The 12,249-nt window shown below is 47.6% G+C and overlaps 1 protein-coding gene across 1 annotated transcript in view; it reads left to right on the top strand.

The window, feature by feature from the left end:
- Positions 1-2,064: 2,064 nt before the first annotated feature.
- The window catches only part of LOC128666733 (uncharacterized), a 36,879-nt gene continuing 26,694 nt past the window's right edge, over positions 2,065-12,249 (top strand). The window contains exon 1 of the mRNA XM_053721485.1: positions 2,065-2,179. Within this exon, the coding sequence (XP_053577460.1) occupies positions 2,129-2,179 (51 nt within the window). The 5' untranslated portion in view covers positions 2,065-2,128. The remainder of the gene's footprint in view (positions 2,180-12,249) is intronic.

Here is a 12,249-nt window from a genome sequence, read left to right as displayed (position 1 = left end):
CCAAAAAGCAAGATATTTGTGCAGAAAATAAACACACTGCTTTCCTGCTTCCCTTGTGTCTGTGCAGCTCCGGGGCATTGCAAGTGAGCAGAGTGCCTTGTATGATTTATCACATAGCACATTCCTTATCCCCAGCAGCAGATCAAACCTGAATTTCTCTCCCATGAACACGGAAGTGGAACCAGTATGTGCTATAAACCCCTCCCTTCCCCTGTCACTGCCTCCTGCTTTATCTTAATCTTAAGGTGGACTCTTAAGGTGGATCACTGCACAACACATATAAAACTTCTGCTGCATAAATAAAATACAGGCAACACACAGCAGCCGATCTCCACTCCCCACCAATCCCTAACACTGCTGCTACTAATCTACTTGAGCTCTGCAGGCCGACTCCCTCCTAAGTTTCACAATTTTGCTGCTGCCCAATCCGTCCCTGATAGAATCGGCTTGCTCCAATTCTGCTCCTGTGCTGCTGCTGCTACATTTTGAAAATACATCAATATTTGTGTGATTTTGCTTAAAACTTTTTATTCAACTGAACTTTGCTGCTGTTTTACTTTGAAGTTTTCCAGCGTTTTATGTATAGAAAACCTTAAAGTAAAACAGCAGCAAAGTTCAGTTAAATAAAAAGTTTTAAGCAAAATCACACAAATATTGATGTATTTTCAAAACGTTCACCCTTTCAGCTCACAGATTAGTCAGCAGCAGCACAGGAGCAGAATCGCAGCAAGCCGATCTCTATCATTATGTATAGCAGAGCTCTGCAGCCACAAAATCACTGAGAGTCCCAAGTCGAAATCAGAATTACCAGTCTACTGAGCAGCTGAGCCTGACTCGACTCCTGGACTCCTCCTGTCCTGATCGGTCAGGGCTGAGAGACAGTGTGACACAGTGACTCTGACTGTCACAAACAACACACAACGCCGTCAACTAGAATCTTCTTGACACTTAGACAGTAGACTCTGACACACTGACTCTGACTGAGCACTCAGCACAGTGAGCACGTCTCACCTCACTTTGTTGATCTGTCTGGTGATGATGACTTGACGGCGGGTGACAGTTCAGACGACCGTCGGTCAGTGCCAGTGAGTGGTGGGTCGGGTGGCTAATAACTACACTCCTGTTATTAGCCACCCGACCCACCACTCACTGGCACTGACCGACGGTCGTCTGAACTGTCACCCTCACACCTCCTGAGTCCTCCTGACCAGCCAGCCACTAGAGCAATTTCACTGCTGCATTGAGCTCAGCCCTCAGCTCACCTACCTGGCTAGTAGCTACGTCCGGCTGGGCTCCTAGTCCTCCGGCTGACACCTCCAACAGAACACTCCTGCTCCACTCCTCCGCTCCTGACCGTCACCGACCGACTCACTCCTCCAGTCCAAACAACAACTGGGCTGGCCTAGGTCATGCTCTGAGACAGAGACTGGGAGAACTGCAGCAGCATGCCGGTCGCACGTGACACTGACTGCACATCCTGACCACCAATGCGGCTGCGCAACTATTTCCCGCCCGGCAACTCAGCCTAGAGACTCAGACATACTGATGCCTGATTGGCTGAGCGGCCGGGCAGGCAGTGCTCAGGGCTCCCGAGGCTAGCCTCCGGTGGGAGCAGTTATGGGCTGCATTAGAGACTGCATTAGTTATTATTCCCCACTGGGTGGCAGTCTCTAAAGCAGCCCATAACATAACAGACTATTACATTCATATTGCGCAATGGAAGGACAGCTGGCCTCTTACCTTCTTGCGCAATATGAATGTGGTAAAGTTAATATTACGGAAACAATAAAATTGCAATAAGAAGCATAATTTGGTGGAGGGGTGGGGGGTCACCTTTTCATATGTTAAAAAAAAATTAAGAAGAAAAAAAACATTTTTTTTTTTTTTAATATTAAAAAATAGATGTAATTCCCACATTGGCCAGGGGAAGCACTGCCTCACCTGCCTCTAATGAATGCACGTCACTGGAATGCTGCTGTGTGATAATGTTACTGAGAACATGCAGAGACACAGACAGAAGGTAAGAAATACACACAGGGTCAGATGGGTCAGTAAAGGGAGTCACTGTGCCCTGACACTGTATAATGTCATATTCCCCAGAAGTGTCACCTCTCCACTCAGCCGGTGAATGCTGCTGTGTGATAATGTTACTGAGAAAATGCAGAGACACAGACAAAAGGTAGGAAATACACAGAGGGTCAGATGGGTCAGTAAAGGGAGTCACTGTGCCCTGACACTGTATAATGTCACATTACAAAGCAGTGTCACCTCTCCGCTCAGCCGGTGAGTGCTGCTGTGTGTTAATGTTACTGAGAACATGCAGAGACACAGACAGAAGGTAGGAAATACACACAGGGTAAGATGGGTCAGTAAAGGGAGTCACTGTGCCCTGACACTGTATAATGTCACATTCCCCAGCAGTGTCACCTCTCCACTCAGCCAGTGACTGCTGCTGTGTGATAATGTTACTGAGAATATGCAGACATACAGACAGAAGGTAGGAAATACACACAGGGTCAGTAAAGGGAGTCACTGTGCCCTGACACTGTATAATGTCACATTCCTCAGCAGTGTCACCTCTCTGCTCAGCTGGTGACTGCTGCTGTGTGATAATGTTACCTTGAATATGCAGAGACACAGACAGAAGGTAGGAAATACACACAGGGTCAGTAGAGGGAGTCACTGTGCCCTGACAATGTATAATGTCACATTCCCCAGCAGTGTCACCTCTCTGCTCAGCTGCTGAGTGCTGTTGTGTGATAATGTTACTGAGAACATGCAGAGACACAGACAGAAGGTAGGAAATACATACAGGGTCAGATGGGTCAGCAAAGGGAGTCACTGTGCCCTGACACTGTATAATGTCACATTACTCATCAGTGTCACCTCTCCGCTCAGCCGGTTACTGCTGCTGTGTAATAATGTTACTAAGAACATGCAGAGACACAGACAGAAGTTAGGAAATACACACAGGGTCAGATGGGTCAGTAAAGGGAGTCACTGTGCCCTGACACTGTATAATGTCACATTACTCATCAGTGTCACCTCTCCACTCAGCTGGTTACTGCTGCTGTGTAATAATGTTACTGAGAACATGCAGAGACACAGACAGAAGGTAGGAAATACACACAGGGTCAGATGGGTCAGTAAAGGTAGTCACTGTGCCCTGACACTGTATAATGTCACATTACCCAGCAGTGTCACCTATCCGCTCAGCCAGTCACTGCTGCTGTGTGATAACGTTACTGAGAACATGCAGAGACACAGACAGAAGGTAGGAAATACACACATGGTCAGTAAAGGGTGTCACTATGCCCTGACACTGTATAATGTCACATTACCAAGCAGTGTCACCTCTCCGCTCAGCCGGTGACTGCTGCTGTGTGATAACGTTACTGAGAACATGCAGAGACGCAGACAGAAGGTAGGAAATACACACAGGGTCAGTAAAGGGAGTCACTGTGCCCTGACACTGTATAAGGTCACATTCCCCAGCAGTGTCACCTCTCCGCTCAGCCGGTGACTGCTGCTGTGTGATAATGTTACTGAGAACATGCAGAGACACAGACAGAAGGTAGGAAATACACACAGGGTCAGTAAAGGGAGTCACTGTGCCCTGACACTGTATAATGTCACATTCCTCAGCAGTGTCACCTCTTCGCTCAGCCGGTGACTGCTGCTGTGTGATAATGTTACTGAGAACATGCAGAGACACAGACAGAAGGTAGGAAATACACACAGGGTCAGATGGGTCAGTAAAGGGAGTCACTGTACCCTGACACTGTATAATGCCACATTCCCCAGCAGTGTCACCTCTCCGCTCAGCCGGTGAATGCTGCTGTGTGATTATGTTACTGAGAACACGCAGAGACACAGACAGAAGGTAGGAAATACACACGTGGTCAGATGGGTCAGTAAAGGGAGTCACTGTGCCCTGACACTGTATAATGTCACATTACCAAGCAGTGTCCCCTCTCCGCTCAGCCGGTGACTGCTGCTGTGTGATAATGTTACCTTGAATATGCAGAGACACAGACAGAAGGTAGGAAATACACACAGGGTCAGTAGAGGGAGTCACTGTGCCCTAACACTGTATAATGTCAAATTCCCCAGCAGTGTCACCTCTCTGCTCAGCCGGTGACTGCTGCTGTGTGATAATGTTACTGAGAACATGCAGAGACACAGACAGAAGGTAGGAAATACACACAGGGTCAGTAAAGGGTGTCACTATGCCCTGACACTGTATAATGTCACATTACCAAGCAGTGTCACCTCTCCGCTCAGCCGGTGACTGCTGCTGTGTGATAATGTTACCTTGAATATGCAGAGACACAGACAGAAGGTAGGAAATACACACAGGGTCAGATGGTCAGTAAAGGGGGTCACTGTGTCCTGAAACTGTATAATGTCACATTCCCCAGCAGTGTCACCTCTCCACTCAGCCAGTGACTGCTGCTGTGTGATAATGTTACTGAGAACATGCAGAGACACAGACAGAAGGTAGGAAATACACACAGGGTCAGTAAAGGGAGTCACTGTGCCCTGACACTGTATAATGTCACATTACCCAGCAGTGTCACCTCTCCGCACAGTCAGTGAGTGCTGCTGTGTGATAATGTTACCGAGAACATGCAGAGACACAGACAGAAGGTAGGAAATACACACATGGTCAGATGGGTCAGTAAAGGGAGTCACTGTGCCCTGACACTGTATAATGCCACATTCCCCAGCAGTGTCACCTCTCCGCTCAGCCGGTGACTGCTGCTGTGTGATAATGTTACTGAGAACACGCAGAGACACAGACAGAAGGTAGGAAATACACACGTGGTCAGATGGGTCAGTAAAGGGAGTCACTGTGCCTTGACACTCTATAATGTCACATTACACAGCAGTGTCACCTCTCTGCTCAGCCGGTGAATGCTGCTGTGTGATTATGTTACTGAGAACACGCAGAGACACAGACAGAAGGTAGGAAATACGTGGTCAGATGGGTCAGAAAAGGGAGTCACTGTGCCTTGACACTCTATAATGTCACATTACACAGCAGTGTCACCTCTCCGCTCAGCCGGTGAATGCTGCTGTGTGATAATGTTACTGAGAACATGCAGAGACACCGAAAGAAGGTAGGAAATACACAGAGGGTCAGATGGGTCAGTAAAGGGAGTCACTGTGCCCTGACACTGTATAATGTCACATTACAAAGCAGTGTCACCTCTCCGCTCAGCCGGTGAGTGCTGCTGTGTGTTAATGTTACTGAGAACATGCAGAGACATAGACAGAAGGTAGGAAATACACACAGGGTAAGATGGGTCAGTAAAGGGAGTCACTGTGCCCTGACACTTTATAATGTCACATTCCCCAGCAGTGTCACCTCTCCACTCAGCCAGTGACTGCTGCTGTGTGATAATGTTACTGAGAATATGCAGACACACAGACAGAAGGTAGGAAATACACACAGGGTCAGTAAAGGGAGTCACTGTGCCCTGACACTGTATAATGTCACATTCCTCAGCAGTGTCACCTCTCTGCTCAGCCGGTGACTGCTGCTGTGTGATAATGTTACCTTGAATATGCAGAGACACAGACAGAAGGTAGGAAATACACACAGGGTCAGTAGAGGGAGTCACTGTGCCCTGACAATGTATAATGTCACATTCCCCAGCAGTGTCACCTCTCCGCTCAGCTGCTGAGTGCTGCTGTGTGATAATGTTACTGAGAACATGCAGAGACACAGACAGAAGGTAGGAAATACACACGTGGTCAGATGGGTCAGTAAAGGGAGTCACTGTGCCCTGACACTGTATAATGCCACATTCCCCAGCAGTGTCACCTCTCCGCTCAGCCGGTGACTGCTGCTGTGTGATAATGTTACTGAGAACACGCAGAGACACAGACAGAAGGTAGGAAATACACACGTGGTCAGATGGGTCAGTAAAGGGAGTCACTGTGCCTTGACACTCTATAATGTCACATTACACAGCAGTGTCACCTCTCTGCTCAGCCGGTGAATGCTGCTGTGTGATTATGTTACTGAGAACACGCAGAGACACAGACAGAAGGTAGGAAATACGTGGTCAGATGGGTCAGAAAAGGGAGTCACTGTGCCTTGACACTCTATAATGTCACATTACACAGCAGTGTCACCTCTCCGCTCAGCCGGTGAGTGCTGCTGTGTGTTAATGTTACTGAGAACATGCAGAGACATAGACAGAAGGTAGGAAATACACACAGGGTAAGATGGGTCAGTAAAGGGAGTCACTGTGCCCTGACACTTTATAATGTCACATTCCCCAGCAGTGTCACCTCTCCACTCAGCCAGTGACTGCTGCTGTGTGATAATGTTACTGAGAATATGCAGACACACAGACAGAAGGTAGGAAATTCACACAGGGTCAGTAAAGGGAGTCACTGTGCCCTGACACTGTATAATGTCACATTCCTCAGCAGTGTCACCTCTCTGCTCAGCCGGTGACTGCTGCTGTGTGATAATGTTACCTTGAATATGCAGAGACACAGACAGAAGGTAGGAAATACACACAGGGTCAGTAGAGGGAGTCACTGTGCCCTGACACTGTATAATGTCACATTCCCCAGCAGTGTCACCTCTCCGCTCAGCTGCTGAGTGCTGCTGTGTGATAATGTTACTGAGAACATGCAGAGACACAGACAGAAGGAAATACATACAGGGTCAGATGGGTCAGTAAAGGGAGTCACTGTGCCCTGACACTGTATAATGTCACATTACTCATCAGTGTCACCTCTCCGCTCAGCCTGTTACTGCTGCTGTGTAATAATGTTACTAAGAGCATGCAGAGACACAGACAGAAGTTAGGAAATACACACAGGGTTAGATGGGTCAGTAAAGGGAGTCACTGTGCCCTGACACTGTATAATGTCACATTACTCATCAGTGTCACCTCTCCACTCAGCTGGGTACTGCTGCTGTGTGATAATGTTACTGAGAACATGCAGAGACACAGACAGAAGGTAGGAAATACACACAGGGTCAGATGGGTCAGTAAAGGGAGTCACTGTGCCCTGACACTGTATAATGTCACATTACCCAGCAGTGTCACCTATTCGCTCAGCCAGTGACTGCTGCTGTGTGATAACGTTACTGAGAACATGCAGAGACACAGACAGAAGGTAGGAAATACACACAGGGTCAGTAAAGGGTGTCACTATGCCCTGACACTGTATAATGTCACATTACCAAGTAGTGTCACCTCTCTGCTCAGCCGGTGACTGCTGCTGTGTGATAGCGTTACTGAGAACATACAGAGACACAGACAGAAGGTAGGAAATACACACAGGGTCAGTAGAGGGAGTCACTGTGCCCTGACACTGTATAATGTCACATTTCCCAGCAGAATAGGTTCAGGGGTTTAAAAGTTAGGTTGAAGTCCGTTGTTACCAAATGAAGCATGGCTTTTCTGCCCAAAACCAGTTCCACAGAGTCTTCTATCCAGGAGATAATTTGGGCGTTTCAACATGGGGCCATAGTCTAAAGGCAGCAGGCCGGCAACCAGGCTTCTCCAATGCAATGTGGGGAGACTGGTCTCGTCACAGAGTCACTATGCCCTGACACATTCCCCAGCAGTGTCACCTCTCCACTCAGCCGATGAGTGCTGCTGTGTGATAATGTTACTGAGAACATGCAGAGACACAGACAGAAGGTAGGAAATACACACAGGGTCAGATGGGTCAGTAAAGGGAGTCACTGTGTCCTGAAACTGTATAATGTCACATTCCCCAGCAGTGTCACCTCTCTGCTCAGCCAGTGACTGCTGCTGTGTGATAATGTTACTGAGAACATGCAGAGACACAGACAGAAGGTAGGAAATACACACAGGGTCAGTAAAGGGAGTCACTGTGCCCTGACACTGTATAATGTCACATTCCCCAGCAGTGTCACCTCTCCGCTCAGCCAGTGAGTGCTGCTGTGTGATAATGTTATTGAGAACATGCAGAGACACAGACAGAAGGTAGGAAATACACACAGGGTCAGATGGGTCAGTAAAGGGAGTCACTGTACCCTGACACTGTATAATGTCACATTCCTCAGCAGTGTCACCTCTCTGCTCAGCCGGTGACTGCTGCTGTGTGATAATGTTACTGAGAACTTGCAGAGACACAGACAGAAGGTTGGAAATACACACAGGGTCAGATTGTTCAGTAAAGGGAGTCACTGTGCCCTGACACTCTATAATGTCACATTCCCCAGCAGTTTCACCTCTCCGCTCAGCCGGTGAATGCTGCTGTGTGATAATGTTACTGAGAACACGCAGAGACACAGACAGAAGGTAGGAAATACACACATGGTCAGATGGGTCAGTAAAGAGAGTCACTGTGCCTTGACACTCTATAATGTCACATTACAAAGCAGTGTCACCTCTCCCCTCAGCCGGTGAATGCTGCTGTGTGATAATGTTACTGAGAACATGCAGAGACACAGACAGAAGGTAGGAAATACACACAGGGTCAGATGGGTCAGTAAAGGGAGTCACTGTGTCCTGACACTGTATAATGTCACATTCCCCAGAAGTGTCACCTCTCCACTCAGCCGGTGAATGCTGCTGTGTGATAATGTTACTGAGAACATGCAGAGACACAGACAGAAGGTAGGAAATACACACAGGGTCAGATGGGTCAGTAAAGGGAGTCACTGTGCCCTGACACTGTATAATGTCACATTGCAAAGCAGTGTCACCTCTCCGCTCAGCCAGTGACTGCTGCTGTGTGATAACGTTACTGAGAACATGCAGAGACACAGACAGAAGGTAGGAAATAAACACAGGGTCAGTAAAGGGAGTCACTATGCCCTGACACTGTATAATGTCACATTACCAAGCAGTGTCACCTCTCCGCTCAGCCGGTGAGTGCTGCTGTGTGTTAATGTTACTGAGAACATGCAAAGACACAGACAGAAGGTAGGAAATACACACAGGGTCAGATGGGTCAGCAAAGGGAGTCACTGTGCCCTGACACTATATAATGTCACATTCCCCAGCAGTGTCACCTCTCCGCTCAGCCGGTGACTGCTGCTATGTGATAATGTTACCTTGAATATGCAGAGACACAGACAGAAGGTAGGAAATACACACAGGGTCAGTAGAGGGAGTCACTGTGCCCTGACACTGTATAATGTCACATTCCTCAGCAGTGTCACCTCTCCGCTCAGCTGGTGAATGCTGCTGTGTGATAATGTTGCTGAGAATATGCAGACACACAGACAGAAGGTAGGAAATACACACAGTGTCAGTAAAGGGAGTCACTGTGCCCTGACACTGTATAATGTCACATTCCTCAGCAGTGTCACCTCTCCGCTCAGCCGGTGACTGCTGCTGTGTGATAATGTTACTGAGAACATGCAGAGACACAGACAGAAGGTAGGAAATACACACAGGGTCAGTAGAGGGAGTCACTGTGCCCTGACACTGTATAATGTCACATTCCTCAGCAGTGTCACCTCTCCGCTCAGCTGGTGAATGCTGCTGTGTGATAATGTTACTGAGAACATGCAGAGACACATACAGAAGGCAGGAAATAGACACAGGGTCAGTAAAGGGAGTCACTGTGCCCTGACACTGTATAATATCACATTCCCCAGCAGTGTCACCTCTCCGATCAGCTGCTGTGTGATAATGTTACTGAGAACATGCAGAGACACAGACAGAAGGTAGGAAATACACACAGGGTCAGATGGGTCAGTAAAGGGTGTCACTGTGTCCTGATACTGTATAATGTCACATTCCCCAGCAGTGTCACCTCTCCGCTCAGCCAGTGACTGCTGCTGTGTGATAATGTTATTGAGAACATGCAGAGACACAGACAGAAGGTAGGAAATACACACAGGGTCAGATGGGTCAGTAAAGGGAGTCACTGTGCCCTGACACCGTAGAATGTCACATTACACAGCAGTGTCACCTCTCCGCTCAGCCGGTGACTGCTGCTGTGTGATAATGTTACTGAGAACATTCAGAGACACAGACAGAATGTAGGAAATACACACAGGGTCAGATTGGTCAATAAAAGGAGTCACTGTGCCCTGACACTGTATAATGTCACATTCCCCAGCAGTGTCACCTCTCCGCTCAGCTGGTGAATGCTGCTGTGTGATAATGTTACTGAGAACACGCAGAGACACAGACAGAAGGTAGGAAATACACACATGGTCAGATGGGTCAGTAAAGGGGGTCACTGTGCCTTGACACTCTATAATGTCACATTACACAGCAGTGTCACCTCTCCGCTCAGCCGGTGAATGATGCTGTGTGATAATGTTACTGAGAACATGCAGAGACACAGACAGAAGGTAGGAAATACACACAGGGTCAGATGGGTCAGTAAAGGGAGTCACTGTGTCCTGACACTGTATAATGTCACATTCCCCAGCAGTGTCACCTCTCCGCTCAGCCGGTGAATGATGCTGTGTGATAATGTTACTGAGAACATGCAGAGACACAGACAGAAGGTAGGAAATACACACAGGGTCAGATGGGCCAGTAAAGGGAGTCACTGTGCCCTGACACTGTATAATGTCATATTACACAGCAGTGTCACCTCTCCGCTCAGCCGGTGACTGCTGCTGTGTGATGTTACTGAGAACATGCAGAGACACAGACAGAAGGTAGGAAATACACACAGGGTCAGATTGGTCAGTAAAGGGAGTCACTGTGCCCTGACACTGTATAATGTCACATTCCCCAGCAGTGTCACCTCTCCGCTCAGCTGGTGAATGCTGCTGTGTGATAATGTTACTGAGAACACGCAGAGACACAGACAGATGGTAGGAAATACACACATGGTCAGATGGGTCAGTAAAGGGGGTCACTGTGCCTTGACACTCTATAATGTCACATTACACAGCAGTGTCACCTCTCCGCTCAGCCGGTGAATGCTGCTGTGTGATAATGTTACTGAGAACATGCAGAGACACAGACAGAAGCTAGGAAATACACACAGGGTCAGATGGGTCAGTAAAGGGAGTCACTGTGCCCTGACACTGTATAATGTCACATTACAAAGCAGTTTCACCTCTCCGCTCAGCCAGTGAGTGCTGCTGTGTGATAATGTTACTGAGAACATGCAGAGACACAGACAGAAGCTAGGAAATACACACAGGGTCAGATGGGTCAGTAAAGGGAGTCACTGTGCCCTGACACTGTATAATGTCACATTACAAAGCAGTTTCACCTCTCCGCTCAGCCAGTGAGTGCTGCTGTGTGATAATGTTACTGAGAACATGCAGAGACACAAACAGAAGGTAGGAAATACACACAGGGTCAGTAAAGGGTGTCACTGTGCCCTGACACTGTATAATGTCACATTACCAAGCAGTGTCACCACTCCGCTCAGCCGGTGACTGCTGCTGTGTGATAATGTTACTGAGAACATGCAGAGACACAGACAGAAGGTAGGAAATACAAACAGGGTCAGTAAAGGGAGTCACTATGCCCTGACACTGTATAATGTCACATTACCAAGCAGTGTCACCACTCCGCTCAGCCGGTGAGTGCTGCTGTGTGTTAAAGGGACACTCAAGTCAAAATTAAACTTTCATGATTCAGATACAGCATGTAATTTTAAACAACTTTCCAATTTACTTCCATTAACAAAATGTGCACAGTCTTCTAATATTTACACTTTTTGAGTCATCAGCTCCTACTGAGCATGTGCAAGAGTTCACAGCATATACGTTGCATTTGTGACTGGCTGATGGCTGTCACATGATACAGGGGGAGTGGAAATAGACATAACTTTGCAATTTATTTTAAATAAAATCTACTACTCATTTGAAGTTCAGACTAAGTACTATTGCATTGTCTTCTTATCATGCATTTGTTAATTATGCAAATCTACTGTATTGACTGGTCCTTTAATGTTATTGAGAACATGCAGAGACACAGACAGAAGGTAGGAAATACACACAGGGTCAGTAAAGGGAGTCACTATGCCCTGACACTGTATAATGTCACATTACCAAGCAGTGTCACCACTCCGCTCAGCCGGTGAGTGCTGCTATGTGATAATGTTATGGAGAACATGCAGAGACACAGACAGAAGGTAGGAAATACACACAGGGTCAGATGGGTCAGTAAAGGCAGTCACTGTGCCCTGACACAGTATAATGTCACATTCCCCAGCAGTGTCACCTCTCCGCTCAGCCGGTGACTGCTGCTGTGTGATAATGTTACCTTGAATATGCAGAGACAGAGACAGAAGGTAGGAAATACACACAGGGTCAGT

The sequence above is a fragment of the Bombina bombina genome, chromosome 7, assembly GCF_027579735.1.
Source record: "Bombina bombina isolate aBomBom1 chromosome 7, aBomBom1.pri, whole genome shotgun sequence".
NCBI classification, from domain to species: domain Eukaryota; kingdom Metazoa; phylum Chordata; class Amphibia; order Anura; family Bombinatoridae; genus Bombina; species Bombina bombina.
Note: the sequence above shows the minus strand (reverse complement) of the source record. Positions and strands in the feature narration are given on the sequence as shown.